This window comes from Sus scrofa, chromosome 4 (genome assembly GCF_000003025.6).
Source record: "Sus scrofa isolate TJ Tabasco breed Duroc chromosome 4, Sscrofa11.1, whole genome shotgun sequence".
Taxonomy (NCBI): domain Eukaryota; kingdom Metazoa; phylum Chordata; class Mammalia; order Artiodactyla; family Suidae; genus Sus; species Sus scrofa.
Window position 1 is genome coordinate 85,292,744 of NC_010446.5, and position 25,986 is coordinate 85,318,729.

Consider the following 25,986-nt stretch of genomic DNA (forward strand, 5'->3'; position numbering starts at 1 on the left):
AGCAACATGGATGGACTTGGAGGGCATTATGCTAAGTGAAATACATAAGATAAAGATAAATACTGTATGATATTGCATACATACAATATGTGGAATCTTAAAAATACAACAAACAAGTGATTATAACATAAAAGGAGCAGGCCCACAGATACAAAGAACTAAATAGTGGTTTGGGAGGAGGGGCAAAATAAGAGTAGAAGAATGGGAGATAGATAAAAAGTGTTGGGTGTAAGATAGGTAACATGGGGAATATAGCCAATATTTTATAATAACTGTGAATGGAAAGTAACCTTTAACAATTGTATGAAAATAAAAGTTTTTTTGAAGAAGAGAACCACTCTACTGTTCCATGGCCGGCAGTGCCCAGTGCTGTTGCTAAGATGAATCACAGGTCCACATAACAGCAGACTGTTGACAGCTATGACTTGTGTAGATTGTCTTTGTCTGCCTGGCCTCTTGGGGGTTAAGCTGTTGAAGGTTCTGCTTGGGAAAGATTAAGAGGATCCAGTGGGCCTGCTGGGTAACCCCAGGTACTGGTTTTAGAGTGGTCCTCTAAAGATAAGAACAGACCTTTCTTATTTTTGCTGAATGCCTTCGATACAACCATCGCCCTGCCATGTGTTTTTATGTGTTTTCTCATAAATGAATCTCTCATTTTCACAGCTGTCATTTACATTTCATAGATGAGAGCATGAAGGCTCAGATAAAGTATATTTCCTAAGGTCATATGCGTTGTAAATAGCAGAATTAGGATTTGAACCTAGGTCTTCAGATTTTGTAAGTCGCACACTTTATAAAGGCATATGGAAAAGCGGCAGGAATGGGATGGGTTTTAATGGTCCAAGAATCTTGATGATGTGTCTTTTCAGTGACTTCCAAGGGACATGAAAAGCAGATGGAAATTAAGTGATCACGGGTGGGAAGGGGTGGAGGAGAGAGGAGGGGGGCAGCCAAAGAGATTGATTCTTTTCATGGGATGAGACAGTCTAATGTAACTCAGGTGAGGGGCCCCTGAAGAGCTGCGCTGAGGGGATGCTCATAAAATGGTTTTTGGCTCCTACCTTGTGACTTTTTCAGGGAGGTAAGGATTCCAGTCTTCTTTTGTTTGTCTTGCTATTCCTTAGCTACTTGCCTTCTGAAATCAGATGTATAGGGGAAGGGGGCTGTGATTTGCGACATACTGATGGCAAAAACGAACAATTCTGAAGACTAAAGAATATTTTTTTGGTTGAAAATTTTAATATTTTATTTTTCTCATTGTAAATGTAATAGGTAAATGTTTTTGGTTTTTTTAAAAATTATCATTATTATTTTTTTTTGGACTTTTAGGGCATATGGAGGTATATGGAGGTTCCCTCAGCATATGGAGTTTCCTTCAGCATATGGAGGTTCCCAGGCTAGGGGTCCAATCGGAGCTGCAACTGCCCGCTTATACCAGAGCCGCATCTGCGACCTACACCACAGTTCACAGCAATGCCAGATCCTTAACCCACTGAGCCAGGCCAGGGATCAAACCTGTGTCCTTGTGGATTCTAGTTGGGTTTGCTAACCACTGAGCCATGACGGGAACTCTGTAATAGGTAAATGTAATTGAGGACTTACACAATGTTGAGAGGTTTGCCAAAGAAAATAGAAATCGTCTCAAAATTCCATGACCCGGAGTTAATCATTGTTCAAATTCTGTTCTATTCCAGGCTAAAGAATATTTCTGTTATATTGTGAAAAATCCAAAGCTCCTTTAAAGAGCACGTAAAATATTTAAAGAAATCGTAGGCAGTTCCTTCTTTTCCCTGCAGGCACATTTGATCTTACACTAATGGAGGGAGAAGAAAGTCTAGTTTTTCTTAAAAATCCATAGAAAAGGAATATGCTTAGCTAGCCATGGTACCACATTGCAGTGGACTCCACATCTTGGTGCCAGGGAGCTTTTTCAGTTTCCCAATCTAAATCCTTCCTCTTTTTAATACCCATCTCCTTTAGTCCTGGCAACAATACAAACATCTGTGTATGCAATAAACATGAAAATAGCAGCACTCAATTTGCCAGTGAGGCAACTAATATTTCACTGAAGGAGCCTAAGCCATAAGATGAGACAAAACCAAGAGGGAACTAAGCTCTTTTTATCGTCATGACTGTCTCAGGACTTCCCTGTAACTGAGGAGCTAGCAGGAGGTAAAAAGAAAGCAAAGGTTAAATAGAAGACATTTAGGGACTGTCAGAAGAGGAAACTCTTTCTCTGTTTTTTTTTTTTTTTTTTTTTGTCTTTTTGTTATTTCCTGGGCCGCTCCCACGGCATATGGAGGTTCCCAGGCTAGGGGTCGGATCGGAGCCGTAGCCACCGGCCTACGCCAGAGCCACAGCAACATGGGATCCAAGCTGCGTCTGCAACCTACACCACAGCTCACGGCAACGCCGGATCGTTAACCCACTGAGCAAGGGCAGGGATTGAACCTGCAACCTCATGGTTCCTAGTCGGATTCATTAACCACTGCGCCACGACAGGAACTCCTGTCTTTTTTTTTTTTAGGGCTGCACCCACAGCATACGGAAGTTCCCAGGCTGGGGTCAAATTGAAGCTGCATCTGCTGGCCTACACCACAACCACAGCAACGCAGGACCTGAGCTGCGTCTGCAACCTGCACCACAGCTCACAGAAACACCAGATCCTTAACCCACTGAGTGAGGCCAGAGACCAAACCTGCATCCTCGTGGATCCTAGTCGGGTTCGTCAACCGCTGAGCCATGAAGGGAAATTCAGAAGAGGAAACTCTCTCAATAGTAGAATCATTACAGAGGTTTGTGAACAGATGTTCTTCTCTTTGAGAAAATCAAAAAATCTCACAGCTGGCTAGGGGCAGGCTGGGCCCAGAACCTAAGCTTGCCCCTGGCCTCCATGGCAGAAGCTGGTGTGGGTGAAGTACCCAGTCCAGTATCTGGAGCATAGATGGCTCATCAGGCATGAATCCCCTTCCTTGCCCACCTGATACGCTTTCCATTGCACTGCAGCCTTCATGGGGTGTGGTGTGTCCCCAGATGGACAGGTGATATTTTAGCAATATAATCAAGTTTGATGATAGGGACCTCAGCGTTGACATTGACCTTCTATTAACAGTGTGTGAGTTTTCTGGCTCTCCGTGTTGGCAGGACTCATGGAGAACATCAACAACCAAGAGATCATGCCAGACGGAGTTATAAGGGAACTTCTTGAAAGCTATCTGTTGACAAATACAAAACCCTTGGTTTCTCATTATTTGGTAAAATCACCAAAAATCTGGCCTTATCGAGATTTTTGCATGTGCATCTATATTTTAAAAAAACATCAGGGAGTTTCCATTGTGGCGCAGCAGAAAGGAACCAACTAGTATCCATGAGGTTGCAGGTTCGATCCCTGGCCTCGATTAGTGAGTCAGAGATCCAGTGTTGCCATGAGCTGTGATGTAGGTCACAGATGTGGCTGGGATCCCGAGTGACTGTGGCTGTGGCTGTGGCCTGCAGCTGTAGGTCCGATTCAGCCCTAGCCTGGGAACTTCCATATGCCTCAGGTTCTGCCCTAAAAAGCAAACAAAACAAAACAAAACAAAACAAAACAAATCAGGGCTACTAGCTTAAGTACATAGGGGGGATCCTAAATTGCAATAGCAACAGCAAATATGGGGATGCTTAAGATACCTTTTAACTAACAGGGCCCAGACAGGAGAGGCTGCCCTAGGAGGCAGGAACCACCAATACTGTTTGTTTCCCTTCCCTTTGATGCCTACTCTGTGTCCATGTTTGCATTTTCCTCCACACCCCCATCCTGTGTGTGTCCCCACCCCTTTTTGCAACTGCAAGCTCCCTATTCTTCTCAAAAGCTGCTCCGCTTCTCCAGATCATGTAATGCCCGTTACCATAGCACCCAGTACTTCACATTATTAAAACAATCTCTTTATTAGTGAGCCCGCTCCTCCCAAGAAGCCAGGCACCTTGGAGCCCATTTGACAAGATGATGAACCTGTATTTCAGGAGGCTTAGGGATTTGTTAGGGGGGCGGAGGGGGGCAGGCCAGAGAGGCCCAGAGAGCTCAGACCTCACACGCTACTCCTGGATTGCACCTCGCTGCCTAGAGACGCTCACAGTCTCGTCTCATTTCCTTGCCTTTTCCTTTTCATCATGCACTCATAATAATTATACATGTTATCACATGTCACATTTTACAAAAGGCTTTCAAATGCATCCCTTCTTTCAATCCTCACAATATCCCTGTGAACTAAGAATTTTGTGTTCAGTTTTAAAGGCTGAGGGTTCTGGAAACTGACGTTCAGAGGGATCTGACTGTTTAAGGTCGTACAGACACTTAAGAGGCCAACTGGGACTCAAAACCCGACCGTCCACTATCTCTACACCTACTTTTCTTATTGTGGACAAAACAGAGAGATAGATACACAGATAGATAATTCTATGGCTCTTTGCAGAATGGGTGCTCAATAATAATTTGTTGGGGTTTTTTTTTTCTTTTTGGACTAATGTGTCTGCTTTTGAATCAAATGTAATATTATGAATCTACAGTCCCTTGCTCCCTCCGCTCCCCTCTGCTCCCCTCCCCTCCCTGCTTTTTCCCCTTCCCTTCCTCATTCTTTCTTTGGCACATACTATGAACAAGACACCACTGGAAGTGTTGGAGGAGGACAGAGAGTGTCCTCCATCACCTATATTCTTAGACAGTGAAGGGGGCTGAGACGTGTTATACACACAAGCTGTCATCTGGCACAGCGTGTGATAAATGCCATTCATCCATTCACCAACTATTTTATTGCCTCCAAACTATGTCCCAGGATTCACTGATGAATCCTTCTTCTGTCTGTGGAGGGAAGCAGGTGTTAAAAAACAGTTATATCGTTATTTAATTAGAATTGTGATATATGCTGGAGAGGAAGACTGGGTGTACAAGAGCATAGAGATGGAGGCTCTGATTTTGGCTGGGTGGAGGGATTGGGGGTTGCAACATGGAAAGCTTCCCAAGGAAAATAATTTAATCCGAAGAGGTGGGATGACATGCCTCACCCCCTGCCCCTACTCTGCCCCAGGAGGAAATTAAGGTCCTTGCTTCATCACAATGAGGCTGAATCTGCAGTGGAGGCTGAAGAGACAGCAAGAATTAAAAAGGTGAAAGTGAAGGGCACAAGGGACGGGTTTTCAGTAGCAGCATGTTCAGTGATATCAGTCGGTAGGAATGCTTCACATTGAGAAAATTTGAAGGTCATGTGGCTGCACTGGTTGTGGATCAGAACAGAGAGGTCCTCAATGCTGGGAGCGGGGGCGGGGAGGGAGTTTCAAGAGCAGGGAGAGAGAATAAGAGACATAGAGAGAAGAGAGAGAGAGAGAGGGAGAGATTACCAGCTGGGGAGGATCAGGAAGAGGTGGCATTTAGGATCCACTAGGATTCAGCTGAAGGGGACAAGTAGTAGGGACAGTGGCATCTGAGGGTGAAGAAGCCTGAGCAAAACGGGGAGCAAGGGGGAGTTCCTGTTGTGGCTCAGCAGGAACCCATAAGGACTCAAGTTCAATCCCTGGCCTTGCTCAGTGGGTTAAGGATCCGGCATTGCCATGAGCTACAGTGTAGATCGCAGATATGGCTCGGATCCTGAGTTGCTGTGGCTGTGGTGTAGGGCAGCAGCTGTAGCTCCAATTCGACTCCTAGTCTGGGATATGCTGTGGGTGCAGCCCTAAAAAGCAAACAAAAAACCTGAAACATGGTTGTTGAGGGGCAAAGGAGAGCACAAGATGTGTTCTAAGAAAGAGTATGCTGCATAATTCTCTGGAGTCTAGAAGGGGAGGCTGGAGGGCTTGGGGAAGTGGGATGGGACCCAGTGCAGATACCTCTGTAGGCCAAGGGGAGCCATTAAGAGTATTTGGTCTAAGGAGTCCCATCAGCTCTATGCATTAGGAGGATTAATCTGCCAGGAGTGCACAGGATGGATGGGCAGGGAGAGAGGAGGGTGGCAGCTGCCCCTCTACTTCACTTACAGCGTCTTCCCCTGGCAAACTGATCAATAAATGGAAGTTTTCAAACAGTCTTCTGCCCGCCCTTCAATGGAGAAAGGGTGATTAATTTTTAGCACTCATCATGATTGCTTTTCTTAATTACCAGGCATGACTGATACCTCCCTGAAGAATTGACAGGGTATATCCCAGCCCCTCAAACCACTGGGGACATAATGGATGTTCAAGAACTACTTTTTGGATTTATTGAACCCCCCCCCCTTTTATTTTGTTTTTGGTGGCCTGAAGTCCTTGGGAGGTATTTTTATCTGCCAGGGTGTCAGGGGAAGTCCTCTCTGTTGCTGCTGCCTTCTCCATCTCTGATTTCACAGTCCTTCCAATCTTGGCTGGCTGAGGCTGGCAAAGGGCTAGACCAAGTGCATCCCCGTGGGCCAAGGGGGAGGGGGCAATAGCAGCTCACACAGAGGTCTTGACTGGGCGTCAGAAAGGCTCCAGTCCCTAAATATCGGTGCCCCAGGCTGCTGCTGTGTCTGAAATTCCACCTTGAGAGTCATTGATATTTGGGCGATTTCAGAAATAGCATTGCATCCTTAACAGCTGCTGATGGGTGAAGTCATAGCAGCCAGCAAAGCCTTCCTCTCCGCATGCCGTTGCATCAGCACACGGCTTCTAGACTTGCCCCTTCTCCCTGCCAATCTTCAGTTTCTCTTGGTCAGTTCTCTCTCACTGGAGATCTTCCGGATCTGCTTTGGCCAGGTGGTGCCTTTCTACTCGGGCCTTTGGGTAGTAAAAGCTTTGAACCCTTTCTTATCTCTTGGGCTGATTTCTCTCAACTAAGTCTTTCCAAGCCCTGTTGCTGCAGGTCAGCACCACCTCACTCCCATGTGACCCCTGTACTCAACCCATTTTCCAGAACTTTCATCGGACCAGAGGCTGGGCTTCCTGCTTGCTGGGGACAGAAGTTTGGACAGTTCAAGTGTTGCATCTCCAGGGTAAAGTGAAACATAGTAGAAAGAGCACAGAATTTAGAAGATTTGGCTCCCAAGTTTGACTCCATTACTTAAGAACCATGCCTTTAGGAGGTCAGTTAGGTTGTGAAAAGGCATTCATTCATACAGAGTAACAGAAGGTGCCAGTGGATAATCTCACACTAAAAGTAGGCAGACATGACTAGTTAAGATATGGGAGTTCCTGTCGTGGCCCAGTGGAAATGAATCCGACTAGGAACCATGAGGTTGCAGGTTCGATCCCTGGCCTCGCTCAGTGGATTAAAGATCCGGCTTTTCTGTGAGCTGTGCTATAGGTTACAGATGTGGCTCAGATCTGGCATTGCTATGGCTGTGGTGTAGGCTGGCAGCGACAGCTCCGATTAGATCCCTAGCCTTGGAACCTCCATATGCTGGTGGGCGTGGCCCTAAAAAGACAAAAGACAAAAAAAAAAAAAAAAGAGAGAGATCTGGCCTTTTCTCAGATACCGTTCTATAAGGCTGTGAATCTCAAATTTCTCTGCTCATAGGAATCACCTGTGGATCTCGTTAAAAAGGCATATGTCCAGGCCCTAAAGATTCTGATTCAGAGGGTCCTGGCCGTGCCCAGAAATCTCTGTGTTTAACAGGCCCCCTGACATAAGTCTGACTCAGATGTGCCTGGACCCTTTGAGCAACCCTGCCGCAGGGGGACTGTCTTAGAGCCAGGCTTTTTCCATGGTTGATACTAGTGAAACTGGCACTATCTCCTCTAGAGCTAATATAATTAAATACAAAAGCTACTCAAACTCTGTCTGATGTTGCTCAACGTTCTGACTTAAAACCTCCCTTGTGCCACCCTCTCCTCCTGCCCTGAATCAACTGTTCCTCTGTCTTTAGCTATTTCTATTCATTTTTGCTACTGGACAGTTACCTAAATGCTGGTGGTAAATATAGCTCTCACGCAATTCCTTCTGAAACTAAATTATCATTATTATTATTTTTGGAAGTTCCCAGGCTAGGTGTCAAATTGGAACTGTAGCTGCTGTCCTCCGTACACCACAGCCACAGCAATGTGGGCACTGAGCTGCATCTACGACCTACACCACAGCTCGTGGCAGCAACAGATCCCCAACCCACCCAGTGAGGCTGAGATCGAACCCACATCCTCATGGATACTAGTTAGATTTGTTTCTGCTGCGCCGCAATGGGAACTCCCGAAACTAAATTCTTTCTGGCCTTTTGGGATCAGCTGCCTGGAAATAGAGGTGGTTATGCAGTGTTTGACTTTCGGCAGAAAGAGAACTACGTCTTGGCTGAACACTAAGTCCTTACCCATTATAGGGAGAATCATTACAGCAAGATACACTCTCATGTCTTAGTATCTGACATTTTTTCTGACTGCAGCCCCCTTGGTTGCTTTTAACAATGTCTCATGCCTATTTATAAATAAGCTATAAAAGCATGTGGTAGGCTCTCTGGTGTTATACCTATGGGAAATTTCATTACTATTGCTTATATAATCGTAAGACCTCCCTATGATATAAATGCCTGAGAATAGAACAAGGTCAGTTTTGCCTCAGTCCTCCTTTGCTGCATCTACATGCTTTGCGCAGTGGCTCTTTGAAGGGGTCAAAATAGTGGTTTTCACTGCCCTACAAAGCCCATGCCCAGGAACTCTTAAATGAAAATCCAGTAAAATATAACAGACACTTGCCCTTCTGTAAATATAGCTCTACAAGTGGTGGGGCCTTTGGGTTGTGCTGAGGCTAATGGTGAGCTTCCTGACGTCCCTGTCTGCCCCGCCCTGCTCAGCTGCCAGCCATGATCGTCTGCCTCCAGCAGTCACTGGTCGGTATATTTAGAGCCTCTTCCCTAAGAGTGAGTGGGATCTGAAAATAGATTGCTTGGCCTGTGTGTGATTGAGTTGCAGCCTCCAGATCTACACCTGAGTACATGCAGGCAGGAGCCAGCTCAACACACATTGGTTCAATAGCATCCAAGTGACAGTGGCCTGGTCTTGGGGGCCTGGGCTCTATTGGAACATTTTTTCCTGCTTCGCAGGGACTTGAACAGACCTTTCTGAGGTCTAGGGCTGACATCCACCTCTTTGGCTGGGACTTCTTGGATTCGGACCCAGTCTGGATTAGAGTGTCCCATATTTGCATGGCTGGCCTCTCTCTGGAAGGGACCAGATGTTTCCCTCTGGTCTCAGCCCGATTCTTCTCTCAGCATGATCACAGTTGTTCTGTATCCTGAGAGCTCCCATGTGCTTTGCAGCTGTGGTTGAGTTGTTTATGACAGGGCGGGTTTTATGATCATCATTTGACTGGGAACCAAGAGATGGAGGCATCTCTATAACTGTTCCTTCTACCTTGAAATTTTTATGACAATGTTATTTAGTTTGGAGTGAAGAGTAGTTATAAGTTACCCTTAAACTCTCAGCTTATAGCCCCATAAGAGCAGGGACAAAGCTCCTTCTGTTCATAATCTCAACATCCATTCAATAAGTGTTTAACAAGCCCTGACTGTGTACAATGCAAAAAATGTTAGATTCTTTGATAATATAGAGATGAATAAGAGGGTCTCCCTACACTTAAGTAGAAGATTCCGGTTTAACAACTAGTTATGATACAAAGGGAAATTAAACTAGTACTGTAATAAATATTTAAGCAAGTTTTTTTTTTCTCTTTTTTTTGGAAAGCAGTGGAAGTACTATTTGTATAGGAAGATTGACAGAGGAAACGGCCTTTAGATAGTGCCTTTAATGAGTAAGATTTTGACAGCAGAGGGGGTGGGGTGTGAGCATGTCATGCTGAGAACACAGTGCCAGCAAACCTCAAGTCAGTATATGCAAGTCTACACAGCAGATGGCCTCAGCCACCATATCTCCTCTAAGCAAGAGCTTCTTGGGTTCATAAGCCCCAATTGTATGTACTAGCAGATGGGCAAAGTGGATCTTATTGGTTCCTTGGAACTATCCTGGGAAGTGGTTTCTCATTTTCTGCTGATGGGTCCTTCTTAGCCTTTTGTTGTAGGAAAATTCTCTTGCCTTAAGTTGATAGTTCCTAAACTCATCTGCGTGTTAGAATCTCCTGGGATTCCAAAAACATACTTAACAGTTCAAAGCACACACCATAGCCCCAGACCAGTTGAATAATCTCTGGAGACAGACAATGGTATTGGTAATTTTTAAAGCTTTCTGGGTGCTTCTAATGCAGAGATAAGTTTGGGAATCACTCCCTTAAGGCACACTTAACTCAGCTGCTTTTACCAGTGACTGAGCAATTAGCTATGAAAACGTCACTGGTTGCTAAGCCGTAGATGACACCTTGTAGATATAGCATGTGCTTTTGGACACTTTTCAGGCTTTATGGAAATAGCCCAGTCTCTGATGATAGCTGAGACCATTCTAACTTAAAGGTAATCAGCATTCTTTCTGAATTAGGTACCTCATTTCTGTCCTCAGAGGGTCTCAGTCACCAGGACTAGTGTACTGTACTAATGCTGGCATGAGGCCTATCCACATGTGAATCTGGGATTCCAGGAAAAGGAGTTCATGAAAATGAAAGTTGGGTGTAAAAACTGTTGAAACCTAGGAACACCCACCTCCTCTCGTCCAGTGCCCTGAGTTGACCTCAGGAGATCTCAGCATAACCAACAAATTTATTCATTCACTAATTGCACATTTACTAGATTTCTATTATGTGTCTGGTGTAAAGACTGTTAGGGCTACAAAAATGACTCAGAATAGTTATTTAAGCTTTGCAGTCTAGTGAGACAGGTGTTCAGTTGCAGTCATGGTTATAATAACATAAGGAGTTAATCCTGTTGAGTGACACAAGGTGGGTCCCAATCATAAACTATGGGAGTCTAGGAGAGAGTGGTTCAACAAGAGAGCCACCTAAAAGGCCTCATGAGAATAGCCTTGGGGAACGGGTAGTATTTGGACAGAGAACAGTAAGGGGAAGGCTATTCTGAGCAGAGGCGAAGAATGAAGATGGGTTATTTGTTCCATGGGCACAAATGGCAAGTCCTCTGAATATGACCAGCATGTGAAGGAGAGACAAAGCCGGGATGGGAGGTTGTTCAGCAGTACATTTGACATTGCATGTTTTTTTTTTGTTTGTTTTGTTTTGTTTGTCTCTTTTTTGTCTTTTCTAGGGCTGCACCCAAAGCATATGGAGTTTCCCAGGCCAGGGGTCTAATTGGAGCTGTGGGCACCGGCCTATGCCACAGCCACAGGAACGCCAGATCCTAGCTGCGTCTGCAACCTACACCACAGCTCCTCCCAACTTCTCTTTTCTTCCCTTGGCTGAATCCTACTCATCCTTCAGATCCGAGTATAACTGTCATTTTCTCAAAGAAGTCTGCCCTGACCTTTCAATTGAAATTAGATTCCCCTGCTATAGTGTCTCATCTCATCCAATTATTTTCCTTTCCTTGTACTTATCGCGGGTTAATAATGATATATTTGTGTATGTGACCATTTGTTTGATATCTGCCTCTTCCATCAGTCTGCATAAGCTCCATGAGGTCAGGGACTGTATCTGTCTTGTCTCTTAGTGCATCCTCAGTGATTGACAGACAATAAGGTCTCCATAAGTGTTGGCTAAATGATAAGTGAATGAAGGAATGACAGCAAAGAGAAAAAACTATATATATATAGAACCCCTTCTCCCCCTTACACACACTCACATAAAATAGAAACATCTCATTAATAAGAGAAGGATTGTGGTCTGGTGCAAGACACATTGGCTGGGAGTCAGAGTTGGAGACCTGGTTTTTATACTCGCTTCTGTCACTACCTAACTGTGAGACCACATCCAAAATCTAATTTGTTTGAGTAGCTATTTTTCCTTCTCTTCTGTCACAGCCTTGGTCTCAAATTCCTCATTTATAAAACTGGGATAATACAGCCTGTCCTATTTATCGTCAATATTGGGGAAAATACTTGAGACAATATACTGTCAGGTAGGTAAAGTACTATACAAATGTAAAAATATTAATCCATAGCATCAGTGTGTAGATATTTGCATCTAAATTTTATATCCAGTGCCTATTGGCAATTGCTAAATAAGTAACTTTGATTTTTCATACATGTTTGCTGAAAAATATTGTTTTCTATTGCTATTGGTTTAAAGCTTTAAAAAAAAAAAAGTGGTAAAGCTATATCCTTTCATTACCAGAGTGAATATAGGATATTATGTGGAGTCTGTGTTGAACATACTATGAAAACATGTCCTCATTTCATTTACTCAAAGGTACTAATGGCTTTCATAAAAGCAGAATATATTGTTTAAGTGGAATAAATAATTAGCCTTGACAAGAAGTAAGCTCAGAATTCTCATGAATGAATTAGCCAATTCCCACTATGGACATTGAACATTTGGTTTTTAATTTGACATCCTAATGAAAATTTAGGACCAGCTGGAGACACTGGACTGAGACACAGGGTTGTCTGGGAAGGGCTTAGGTTAGGATAAGGTTGTTATATCAACAATGGTTTTAGACAAGACACAGTGGTGCCAAGCCAAAAAAAAAAAAAAATGTGGATTAGGAAGAAAAGCCACATTCATATTTCTTATACTTTAGGCTTAATACTTTATGGCTTGTAATGGAATGTTAAACCATATGGAAGGTATCCCATGAAGACAGCAGGTTGGAATATTTTGGGTCTAAGAATATCAAGCATTTTTTAATGCAAAAATATTTATTGAGCACCTATTGTGTGTCCCAGTGTTTATGTGGGAAAATTTTATGTGGGGAAACAGTTGGGAGAAGGTAAACAGGCATGAACAATGAAGCAGAGGTTAGAATGAACATAGCATGCTCCCACGATAAGCAAAATAGCCAGAACGGAAGGGACCAACAGAGAAAGGGAAGAAAGAAAAATAAGAAAATATCACTTCCTTGTATTTGTATAGAACTTTATGGTGTAAAACAAACAAACAACCCCCCCAAACCAAACCAAACCAAACCAAAATACATGCACGACTTGCATTACATTTGATCCATCCAAAAAACAAAAACCAAACCCAGAAACCTCAGTGAGGTCTCTGTGTGGGTGTTTTCCCCAGGGAGTAACGGAACTTGCCCAAGTCCACACAGCTGGACAGAGGGGGAGGGACCTCGCTTTACTGTCCCAGGGCACTTTCTTCTGTAGAGCTAAAAAGGCAGACTGAGACACGATGATGTTGGTGGGGCCTTTCCATGCTAGGCTAAGGAATTTCATCTTTATTCTGTGAGGAAAAGAAGTAGACAGTATACCCAATTTAGCAGAAGGGGAAGAAAGAATCCACCACAAACCACCAGCAGATCTATCTTGACACTGACCCTGGAGAAGGCACTATGGAAAACCTTCTAAAGAAAGTTTTTTTGAGTGCCTGGAAGAACCCTTGTCAGCACCAGTTCACCAAAAAGCCAGTTGTTTTGGAGCAATGCATTTCCTTCTCTGACAGGCATACCATAGAAAATTTAGTTTGTACTTCAGCAAGATACTTGCTTCAGGTACCTCTCTGGAGAAAATGGACAATTATGGGATGAGCGGTGGATTAAGTTGTGTTGAGTTTTAGAGTTGAAAGGGATTTTAGAACTCATTTCATCCTGCTTAATCATTTTGCAGATGAGAAAAAGAAAACAAGGAGTAAAGTGTTGTATCATCATCATCATCAAAATAGCTTACCCATATTGAACAATTACTATGTATCTGGCACATTCTAAGTGATTAATATGTGTTGGCTCATTTAGTCCTCACAACAAACCTGTGCAGTAACCGAGGCTCAGGGAGATTCAGTAACTTGCCCAAACCATGAGGTTGTAAGCAATGGACTTGGGGTTTGTATCCAGCAAGGTTGGTCTCTGAGTTGGTGGTTTCTCTTTAGGTACAGCCTCTCTAGACCATAAAACTCGCAAGTGGCAGTGTCAATGGCACTGATGAATGGACTTTCTGGGGATATGCTATAAGAAGTGGTCCTTGCCAGGTTCTTTTCAATGTTTTTATCCACAAGTTGGATAAAATATGGAAAATGGTTCATTAGATCTTCAGAAATCATGATATGGGGAGAGGTATAAAAATGCACTGGACAAAAGCAGCAGGATCTCAAAAGATCTGGTATGATGAATGAATGAATCCAAATGTTTTCATATCAGAGGAATATAGGAAGATATTTCTTGTTGACTCCCAAACCAATTGCCCAAGAATGGGATGGAGAATGTATGTAAGAGAGAATACAGCTTGGGGAGTGGGATTTATTGAATTGGTCCTATAAGAATTAGCATGTGGGGCTGCCCAGAGGCTCTTGCAAACAAGTACATGGTATTCTGTGTGCATTCTGCACTGGTCATGAGCACACTGGTTCTCCACTGATGCTCTGACCAGCGACCAGCCAAGGGAGCTCCAGGCACCAAGACTCTTCATGGTGATGGCCTGATCTTTCTTCCTCCTTGCTGACCTGCTTTTGCTCTGACCTCCTCTTTGCCCCCTTATTCCTTGTCATACTGATTGTTCCTGCATCTGACCCTTTATTCTCAGTTTTTGTTCTGGGTTCTCCTAACATTTGAATCTTGATTGTTTCTTCTCATGGGGCATTGGTTTGATTGCTTCTGTGGCTGTCTGTGTGCTGTGCCACATCAGGAGAAAACCCCGTGTCCTGGTTTTAGCCCCTGAGAGCTCAGCCCATAACTCTGACCCCTGGTAGGATGCAGATAGTACCCCATACATCCCGATACATACTCCATGAGGAGAAGATTTGGGCCATCTCTGCAGTATTATATCCAAGTCTGGCCAACCTCTTTCCCTACCTCGAACGTATCTCTGTAAATAGAAGTACATTCATAGAAAGAGGATGGATTGTGAATAGACTTGAACAGTCTGTGATATGTGAAATGAATGAAAAGAGACAAGAACGCCTAAAGAAGATGGACTGTAGGCTTGGGAGATTTATCCCTGAATTTTCAGAAGATCCCACTGTAAGAGACCTCACAGGCTTCTCCTGTGTGGCTCTAGGGAGTAGGCTAGAATCTGTGGGCAGAAGTGGCAGAGAGGAGGCAGATTTCAGCTCAATTAAAAATTTCTCATGGTAATAGCTGTCCAGAAATGGAATGGAATGGTAGTGAGCTCCCCATTGTTGGAGGTGTTCAAGTATAGCCGGGGCAGTGGCTTGGCAGGAAAGCTATATAGCAGACCCAAACATCAAAGGGATACTTAGATGTTTTGATCTGTGGGTTGGTTCCATCCAAGAGGCTCTTTGTCAGTGAGGATGCCATGGTGCTTGGTGAACAGGTGGCCTGATGACAGTGGTATATGAGGTGAATGCATCCTTCCCTTCCTGTAAAGTATCACAGAATGACCACTACGCCTGTCTTCCCTACCTGTCTGTTTTCCATGTGTTCAAGCTCTGGCTCTTAACTGCCCTTGTTCAGTGTCTGCTGTTAGATAGCAGACAAATGCTTCCAGCAACCAGATCTGGAGGGGCCCACCCCACATCTAAGGGCCAGTCTAGTTTAGTTTTCCAAAGCTGGGGATGGAGTCTCACACTGGCCAATCTCGGGCTTATGAAAGGGCTCTGTTCTCTCTTGGCATCCACCCCCACCCCCTTTCCCAGATCAAATACCAAGTGCACTGGAGAGATAGAAGTCGCAGTGAGAAAACGCATTTTAATAAAACCCCATTGATTTTGGAGGTGCAAGTCAAAGAAAAGGCACCTAAAGAGTCCCCACCCCACCTCCCTGCCACCTCCCCTTCGTCTCCCCCGGGGCGGTCACACATCGATTGGCTTCCTTGATAATAGATTGTGCCACGGGTAGGGACCTCTGGGGATCAGCCGAGAGCTGGGAGAGTCGCACGCAGCAGCCCAGCCCCGAGTTAATCAAACTAGCAACAGGATCTCCCGCGGCAGCGCCGGTGGTGGCAGTGTGGCAGCGGCGGCGGCGACGGCGCATTATGCGTGATTACTGACAGGCACCAGCTGCTGCCGCCACCGCCGGCTCAACGCACGATGTGGACTCGCAGATCGAGAGGCAGATTCCTGACTAATCCCAGAGGGCTGGCCCAGCCCGAGCTGCCCGGGCTGCTAGGAAGCGATGACCACTCTTGTTAGCCCAAGTTGAAGGGAGCCCCGGCTGCGCTCCGGAGCCGGGAGAGGCCGAGCGATTGAGCAGACGCGCCACGGCGGACTATGAACTGAAGAGTCAACATGTATGGAAATTATTCTCACTTCATGAAGTTTCCCACAGGCTTCGGCGGTGAGTATTTCACACGGCTTCACCAGGTGGACCGTCTGGAGAGCCGGAGCGGAGCCGGAGAGATCCGGATAACCGGATTAGGATTGAATTAGAAAGAGGGCATAGATGTTTAGAGGCATTTATAGTGTGTTTCCTTGCAAGTGTGTGTGCGCGTGCAGAGGGGGAGAGGGGGCAGAGAATGGTCCATAGGTGAGGATCAGTTTGCACATCAGAATGAGTGAACAGATGGGAGGATATGGGGATATTCTAAGGAGAGTCTCAACCAACATGCCTGGGAATATGTCTGAGACAAAGATAGACTAAGGCATTGTTATACCCCAGTGTGTCTGTGTGGGTGTGAAGAGTGGACGGAGGTCAGGGGACATTACTAGGATGTACCTCTTATTCAACTTGTCAGAGAAAAAAAATGTCTAAAAAGGTTTTGCCTGTATCAAGGGACCTGGGATACTTCGTAACAAGGGACTGATTGTTTTATTTAAAAGCAGATTTCCCTATAATTGGATTTTTAAAAAAGAAAACATAGCACTTTAATTTGCTACCCTGTTTTCCTTCCTCTGTTTTCTCCCCTTTTGATTTGCTAATAGCCTCTTGTCCCCTCCCCTGTGGCTGCCCCCAGTTCCATTTCAAGGATCAGGGCCCTCACTTTCCACTTTGAGGATTGGCCTCTGGGAATGGGGGTTTGAATGCTCATCACCGGAAGCGACTGTGGAATCGCCAAACCAGGCAGAGCAGCCTGGTGGCACTTCCCTGGGCTGGGGGGTGGGGACTGCCTTAACACCCAGGCTCTCTGGTCCCAAGGCTCCTTTGATTCAGTGTCAGGGCAGCACAGTCGCCCAGCTTTGGGTAAATGGAACCAACAGCTGACCAACTGGCCTCTCACCTGTCAGCTGGTGGTGGCATGTAGTTGGTGTTCTTGGGAGCCAGAGGGAGAGCTTTTGCCCTGTGGATGCTGGCAGGCGCGACAAAGCAGAAATTCTTGTCAGGTCTTGAGAACTGAAAAGTCCCTGCTCTGCTCACCTCCTGTGTAGACATACAGGCAACTCATCGGAGGGCTTGGGAGCAGAGCTCACCTACTCTCCTGGGTAGGACCCTCTGTGAGGCGTGGTGAGAGAGGGCAAGTGGATGGGGTCCCTGTCCTGGAGGCAGTAAACCAGGTGGTTTGCAAATGAATGATCGTTTGGTGTGCGTTGGGATAGTTTTATGGGCCAAGCATGGAGTAATAGAGACGTGAGTGGGATACAGTCTCTACTACTTGTACTGGGCAGGCCTGTTCCCTGGTCACGTCATACTGCACGGTATGTGCCCTACTGGGTACAGGAGGAGGTTGCCTCTAAGACACAGCGGGTGGGGGGCCATGGACACACATCCTGGAGGAGGTGATGTTCAAGTTACTGGGGCCAGTCTTGTACCATGACCCAGTAAGACTGGTGGCCAAGACTGTGACCTGGACATCTGATCTCCAGTTTACAGTTGGGCCCTGGGTGTGAAAAGCCTTCTCAGCTCCCATCTTGGTCCCTCCCTTCGCAGCTGAGGAGCACTTTTTCCTTTACCCTCTGAGTTCAGTTGTCTGAAGAACATCCTTATCCGTGAGATTCTCGGGACCTCCGAGGTCTGTGGGGTTATGGCTTCCTGACTGCCAAGAAGACCCTCTGCAACAGTTGGGGTAAATACAGGGGTTGAAGGTGGAAAGGTGGAGGGAGAGAAAGTCTGGAGAAAGACGGTCTAGCCCCAGATTCACTGGGGATGCCTGCTGGATCCTGGGAATGGTAGCATATTTTCTCTTATTTTTATTTTTTTGCTTTTTAGGGCTTCACCCACAGCATATGGAAGTTCCCAGGCTAGGGGTCGAATCGGAGCTACAGCTGCTGGCCTGTGCCACAGCCACAGCAACGCAAGAGCCGAGCTGTGTCTCCGACCTACGCCATAGCTCGGAGCAATCCTGGGTCCTTAACCCACTGAGCGAGGGCAGGGATTGAACCTGTGTCCTCATGGATGCTAATGGGACTCGTCACCACTGAGCCACAATGGGAACTTCTGGATGGTAGCATATCTTAAGGAACCTCAGAGAGCATCTCAGCCCTCTCATTTTATGGCTGTATCAACTAAGGCCTCAAGGAAGGCAGGACTAGGGTTATGTGGAGTTGAGGTGGGGAGCCGTTTTAGAAAAGTCCCCAACTCAAACTTAAAATAGTGTTCCTTCAATCTGATATACTGAAAAGAGCATGAAAGACACACGCACGTGCGTGCGCACATACACACACACAGAAAGAGAAGAGAGAGGGCACTGAGTTTTGTTCCTAGGTTTTGACTTATTAGCTGTGTGACCTTCCACAAGATATTGACTCTCTCTGAGCCTCATCTTTAAAATGGAGTTTAAAATCCCATCCCCAGACCATGGTTGTGAGAAATGCTTGAAAAAGCAGCTGTAGTGTGCTGTCCATATATTTAGTATTTAATAAGTTAATATTTTCATCCTCTCCATTTTGTCCAAGTACTTACATGCAAATTAATTTAAAAACCAAACATTACTGTAGAATAATGCATTAGGAACCTAGGGAAATAAAATTAAATCCATAAAGACCCACACACATTGCTGGTTTAGATTTTCATAATTGGGAGAGCTCTGGTATTTAGTGTAATTAGGTTTCAGATAAAAGGAAACACAACGGCTGGGCCATCAAAGAAGCAGAGGAGCCGAGGAGCCGGAGGGAAAGGATCATCCAGGCTGTTGAAATATCTACCTCTAATGCTACTTTTCCTGCCATCCCTGAGGGAGGAGAACAATTACTTTGCGTAGTTCTGTTGATATTTCCCGTTTTGTTTGCATGTGTCAGTTAAGAGGTGGGAACACTGAGCTAAGGACTGAGCCCCCATCTGCAGGGAGGTCTGCCTGAGAATTTGCAGTAGTGAGGGAGGAAGGGAAGGAGGAGGAGGAGGAGAACCCACCGGCAGGTACTGGGGAAACCTGAGGACCAGAGCGTAGTTGCCTGCAGCCTCTAACTACCTTTGTCCCAGCATGGCGTGTTGCAGCACATGTTAAACGATTTAGCGTATAACCCCTGCCCTTTTAGATATTAGTCAAATGGAACCACAGAGGGCTCCTGTGATTTGTAAGAATCTCTAGGGAAGCAATGTCACCCTTGGGAAATAGCACCTGGGGTTGTGTCTGGGCTGCACTCACCAAATGTCAGTCCACCCTCCCATCAGTGAATAAGACACTGGTCAAATTGGCCACTGAGCAGGGACTAGCTGGGTTGCAATGGCCCCACCAAGGTGCCCACTCTCCCGGCTCTGGGCCCTGCCATGTGAGGGGGTGAGAACGCCTCTCTTCTCCTTTTCTGCCAAGTCCTGGCTTTGCCAGCTGCCCAGTAAGAGATTTGTTTGCCTGGATGAGACAGTTGCTGCCTCTAAGAAGATGGCAAAACAAAGCCTGTAATCCTCCCATCCAATTGTGCAGTAATCCTCAGGGTGAGAAGGAGATCAGGGAGAGGGAACGTCTCTCGTTGCAGTTAAGAAGCACACTGTCGCACTTACTGGGTGCCAGCACTGCCAGTATCACCTTGTTTTATCCTCATGACAACCCTCTGAGTTGGTACTATAACCATCATTGTTGCACTCCTTTGATAAACAGGAAACTGAGGCACGGCAATGTGCAGTTACTTGTCTTAAGTTCCCACGGCTGGAAAAAGGCACAGCCAAGGCTTTGAACCCAGGCAGTCTGGCTCCAGAGTCCAGCCCATTCAGAGCTGCCTCTCATGACTTCTGTGGGCCACAGATTTGTTGCAGGAAGCTCGGGCAGCAGCACAGTCCAAGAGGGGCTGGGGACCCCTCAGCCAGCTGCTGTGCTCCCCAGGGGCTGCAGACACAGCCTGGCATTGAGGAACAAAACCGGGGAGCTTAGCAGTTGCTCAGGAGCAGCAGTGACCTCTGAAGAATTTATGGCCGGCTTCTTCCAGGGCCCTGCTGATTTGCAAGAGTCCTACCCCACTGACTCTGATCATTTGTGTAGAGTATTCCCCTTTTTACCTAAGAATGGCCGGAGAGGAAGGGTTGAGTTGGAGATGCTTGTGTGTGTGTGTGTGTGTGTGTGTGTGTGTGTGTGTGTGTGTGCATGTGTGCGTGTATGCATGGAGGGCAATATGAGGATGTGGGAGGAGGGTGTGTGTGTGCGCGCGTGCCCCAGAACATATTTTTCCCTTCCACAAATGTGTAGGCGGCTAATAAGGACCTACCATGGATGTAAGTGGTTAGGGTTTATGTAGGAAGGAATAACTGTTTATGAGATTTAGGAAGGAACATATTTAGTATAAACTATTTTCTGAAACATTTACAATCTTACCAAGAGATAGAGGGCTGAATAGCAACTGGGGGAAGAAATTATGCGAAGAGTAATCAAAATTCTCCACCTCTTCCTTCCCGTCATTATGTAGCTTCTGTATCTGCTGAGAACTTAGCCACCAGAGTCAGGTGGCTGGGATGCCAGAGGCTCTTGGAGGAAGCTGCTATTTTCTCCTCTTATTTGAAAGTAGAAAACACAGAGGGGCGGGAAATCTAAGAAGTTTATGTTCTAGAATGCCTGCGTTTGGGTGGCACTCATGAGATTGACCGCCGTCTTGGTTTGGTAATTTTCCCCAAAGAGTGAAAGTAATAGCTGATGTTTATTAGACACCTACCATAGGTCAAGGCCTCTTCCAGGGGCATTACACCATCTCATTTAATATTTTCAAGGACCCCAGAAGATAAGATCCCAATATTATCCTGTCCCCATGCTTACTGACAAAAATGGCAAACCACAGGGAGGTTGGCTAACTTGCCCAAGATAACCTGCCTGGTAAGGAATGGACCTAGAACCCCAATCCAGGTAGATGTCAGGACTGCTGTCCTTAACCCTACGCTGTGCTTACAACTTGCAGCTTTCTGGGGAAGAGGGAGGGGGTGGGGAGGCTGGAGCAGAGGTGGCCGGGGTGTGGAGTCCCAGATTCGCTCCAAATGGGGGATGAATTACATAGAACTTCAAACTAACATTCAGTTCTTACAGTGCTCTTCAACTTACTTAGGGACCACAATGCTTTTTTTGGAACATTCGTAATTACAACAAAGGAATAAAATGAAGTTGGAAGCCAGGGACTAGACCCTTTCAAGGTGCTAATAAAACAACAGTCCCAAAATTTCCAGGTCAACCCCACTTTATTTTAATACATGGAACTCAATTTTGTATTCTAGGGCACAGGTTGGCCAACGTTTTCTCTGCAGGGCCAGATAGTAAACATTTTAGTCTTTGCTGGCTCTGGTCTCTGTCACAACTGCTCAGATCTTCTGTGGTCAAGTGCATAAGCTAATGCATAAGCATGTGCAGTGTCCCAGTACGTTTGGAGACCCCTAGGGGATCATTCTGGAAAAGTTTTATTACCATTTCTGATTGTCCTCCAGTTAGCCGTGATTCCCAATGCTAACTCTAAACACTAGCTCTTCCCCTGGCATCCCCGCAAGAGCTGAATCTTTAAAGTTAGAAAAAAGACCTGCAGCTCATCTGTTCCAACCCCTCAATTACAGATGAGGACACATGGGGAAGCAGGAGGGGTTTGCTCAAGACCTTCAAACTGGGTTCCCCTGAGCCCCCTCGGGGGCCTCTGGGGTGGCAGAAGGAAGAGTAGAGGGAGGTTAAGTCACAGGGAGCCCCCTCCCCCAACTCTTTGGTAAAATAACAGTACGACCAACTACACAGGGTCAGGGTTAACCTTCCACAGTATAGGGATTCAATAAAAGAAAGCCTGGAAAATTGTAAACACACGATAAAAGTTAGTTTCTCTTTCCTACTTTGGAAAAGTTGGAGATGATGGTACTAAACTCAGCTAAAATTTTGTAGGTAGGTTTTTCTTAGAGGAGGGATGCCTATTCTTAAAGTGGCAGGCTGTGCTCTATGGGAGGCTAACAAAGCAAAGTAAAGAAGACATGAATTTCTGTGCCAGTTACAGAAAATTATATTTAAACAAATCATTCCAAGGGAAACACTCATGAGATCCGGCAGCAAGGGCAGTGACCTGGGATCGTCCATCCCTGTAATCACCGGGAGACCCTCTGCCCCCGCCAATGTCCTCAGTGAGACCTGACCCCCTGCGTTTCCTCAACTGCAAATTGAATAACCAGGGGCTCCTGGCTCCCTTTATCAGATACTGTAACTGAGAAAGGGGTGAGGGAAACAGCAAGAGTTTCTAGGTTCAAGACCAGGCTCAAATTTCTGATGGGGTTTCAGGATTCAACGTCTGAACATTAAAAAAATAGAAAAGCTGGTGATCTTTAATTCAAAAAACCTTTAAAGGAGTTCCCTCTGTGGCACACTGGGTAAGGATCTGACTGCAGTGGCTCGGGTCGTTGGGGAGGTGTGTGTTGGGTCACAGCTTTGGCTAGGAGTCAGTCCCTGGCCTGGGAACTTCCATGTGCCCTGGGGTGTGGCTGTAAGGAGAGAAAAAAAAAAAAGTATTTACAAGAAGTCAGAGGCTTGACAAAAAAAAGTACTCAATAAATATGTTGGGATGTTCCTTCCAGACAGTTGCCTGGGTTTCATTTCTGTGACTCAGCATCTCTTTTTCCCTCCTCTGGCTGGTCACTAGTGTCGTGGGGAAGCAGTCTCTTGGAAGGTTTGGAGCTCATGGTACCTGTGTTTTCTCAGCCCCAGCGGCATGGGGAGCAGAGCAAAAGTTAGAGATCGCAGGGAGGAAGAGAATATCCCAGACTGCTCTGGGAATGCCTGTCAATCATTCATTCAGCACACCTTGGCTCAGCCTCTGACTTGTGTAAGGGTGGTAAAGACACCAAGAGCTAAGACCCATGCTCTGCCCTGAAGGAGTGTATAAACTTGTTAGTTACAAGCTCTGAAGTCTGTAGGACATTTGGAGAAAAATTTTTCCTGGAAATGTTTCTTGGGGCTGAGGTTAAGTGAGTGGATCCAAGGAATTTAGGCACTTAGAACCGAAGGACAAATAATACTATGTCCATTACCCAGGGGTAACATTGCACTAAAGGTATGGTTCACTGTATTTTATGATGATGGCAGTCTTTAGAAGACAGTGCATTTAGAGGCAAGGGAGAGCATCCGTGACTAAGAAGTCTACAGAGAAAGGGATTGGGGTCATGGGTTCAAGAGCTGGGTGTGGATAGAATTGGTGTTCAAGGATTTCAGGAACAAGGGGCAAGAAGGGGCACCCTCAGCAAATTCCTGAAGCATTCCATGGCATTTGTCTTGGTGGACTGGCTGGTGCATGATGTAACCAGTGCATGGAACTGGTTTAAAGGGACAGAACGCCTATCCTGGATAGTAGAGCCCCTGCTGCCGTATCCCCTGGTGCCTTGAATGTGTTAGGGGTAGCACAACATCCACCTGCACCAGCAAGGTTCAAATTTGGTCCTGGATGGGGAGGGTGGCATGCGAGCTAAATGCTATTAATTACATGCAGAAAGGTTGGTGAATTATGCTAAACTAGACTCAGATTCTAGGTCTCTGATAATTCACAGCAAGCACTTTGTCATTCTAAACCTCAGTTTCCTAATCTGTCTAATGGGGATAATCTCTGCCCTTCCGACAACTCTGAGTCAGTTTGAAGCTTGAATGGAACCCACAGTGGCCTCTGAGGGACTGCTATATCTGTGGTGCCTAGCATGGGGCCTAGCACATAGCAGGTGATCAACAATTATTTTTGACTGAACCAGTCATCGATCTGGAAATACACAGTAGGTGATTATAAAGAGTTTTATGAATGTAAGACAGTATGTAGTGGAGTAAATAAGCTTGGACTTGGTGTTTTTGTCCTGACTATGTAGCCTTGACCAAGTCATGCAAATTCTCTAGAATTAGTTTCTCTTCTGCAAGATGAGGTGGTTCTTCGTGTCTGGAAAGTCTGGTTTCTACCTCCAAACCATATGGCCTTATTAACTTATGATATAATTAACTTGGAATGGTGATGAAATTGATCATGGCAGGAACTCGTTTGTATTTGCTCATTCATGAAAAAAATAACAGTGAAGAAAGGGTTGTTAAGCAAGTAAGGTTTTAAAAGAGTTGAGCCTCTTTAAGTCACATTGGTTTTCTGAGCAATTTAAAAAGCAAGCATAGTAGGAACCTCATTAGCATATTAACGGGTGCTAATTACAAAAGAGTCTTTAAAAGCAGATTTTATAAAATCCCCACTTAATAACCATTAGCTTGTGGTACTTGAAACACAAACTCTTCACGTGTGTTACTTAGGAGTCATAAAATTGTAATTTAAAAGTAATCTGCCAACTTGTCACAAATTTAGACTGATTTTTCTCTCAATTGATCCAAATGAGTGAGGCTTTGCTATAATTATATATAATGCTGGTAATAATGAGGCTGATTATCAATCTTTGCCTGCTTTTCACTACCTCCATCACTGCAGATTTTAGGGTAGGGGGAGATGGAGGGAGAAGGGAAGAATGGAGGGAGGGGGCGGAGGAGAGGAAGGGATGCCAATCTCCCCCTCCCCCCTCATCCAAGCACTAGAAGAAGCAACTCTCAGCCCCCACCCTGAGCATCCAACCAGCCCTCCTTTGGGGACTGTAGGAATCAGGTGTAACTGCCCAGTGTGAGCTCAGAGAGGCTGGCCCGCTGGTCTGGTCTGGGCTGCATGCAGTGGTGTCAGCCCATCAGCAGCTGCATCTTTGTGTCCTCATATTCCTGCTGAGAAGCTGAGGGGGACTGAGCTTGGGGGCAGGCTCTCTACTTGCTCTCCACTTCCATCACGTTTCTTCTTTTTCCCCATGGAGAAACCCAGAAGGGGTGTTGATAGCCGAGAAGGATCCCCATTAAAACAGGTAGCTTCTATTTCTGTTTCTCACTCCCTGAGAATTCAGTTAATATATTGTTGTCCACATCTGATAAAATGTGGAGCTCTGTGCCTGTAAAATACCTTCCTGTCCAGTTTCAGGGCGGCCTCGTGGCTATGATGTATATGTCAGAGTGCTTTTGAAAATGTTGTAGTGGAGTTCCCGTCGTGGCGCAGTGGTTAACGAATCCGACTAGGAACCATGAGGTTGCAGGTTCGGTCCCTGCCCTTGCTCATTGGGTTAACGATCTGGCGTTGCCGTGAGCTGTGGTGTAGGTTGCCGTGTAGGTTGCCGTGTGGTGTAGGTTGCCGTGTGGTGTAGGTTGCCATGTAGGTTGCCGTGTGGTGTAGGTTGCCGTGTAGGTTGCCATGAGCTGTGATGTAGGTTGCTCGGATCCCGCGTTGCTGTGGCTCTGGCGTAGGCCAGTGGCTACAGCTCCGATTCAACCCCTAGCCTGGGAATCTCCATATGCCGCGGGAGCGGCCCAAGAAATAGCAACAACAACAACAAAAAGACAAAAGACAAAAAAAAAAAAAAGAAAATGTTGTAGTGGTTTAAGTATAAGAAATGCATATTAGCAGATCCCTGGCCTCTGAGTGTCCCTGCAAGGAAGAGGGAGGGAAAGGCTGGAGGAAGCTGATGAAGGAATCCAGAGCTGGGGTTTGATGTGAGGGGCTGGAGTCAGATGGAGAGTGTCCTAGTTAGAAAGTGCCAGCATCAAAATCCTGAAAGGTCAGGAGTTGGGTTGGGAATGGCAGAGATAGAGACAGAAATTGGGCCCAGTGAGGCTTGAAGGAAGAACAGTCCTGAGTAACTGCTCTAAGGAGCTGCACAGCCTGTACAGTATATGGTGGAGCTGGGATTAAAATCTGGATCTGCTGCTTTCCCCCTAGAACCAAATGCTACTTGTATAATTTACTAGCCAAATTCTCTTGGGCAAGTTATTTAATTTCTC

At 45.7% G+C, this 25,986-nt stretch overlaps 1 protein-coding gene across 3 annotated transcripts in view; it reads left to right on the top strand.

Annotated features, from left to right (window-relative positions):
* The window catches only part of RXRG (retinoid X receptor gamma), a 198,804-nt gene that overhangs the window by 134,431 nt on the left and 38,387 nt on the right, over positions 1 to 25,986 (top strand). The window contains 1 exon segment of one of the 3 annotated variants that reach the window (NM_001130213.1): positions 15,972 to 16,190. The exons of the other annotated variants lie outside the window; for them this stretch is intronic. Coding sequence (NP_001123685.1) covers positions 16,142 to 16,190 — 49 coding nt within the window. The 5' untranslated portion in view covers positions 15,972 to 16,141. 3 annotated transcript variants of the gene reach the window in all.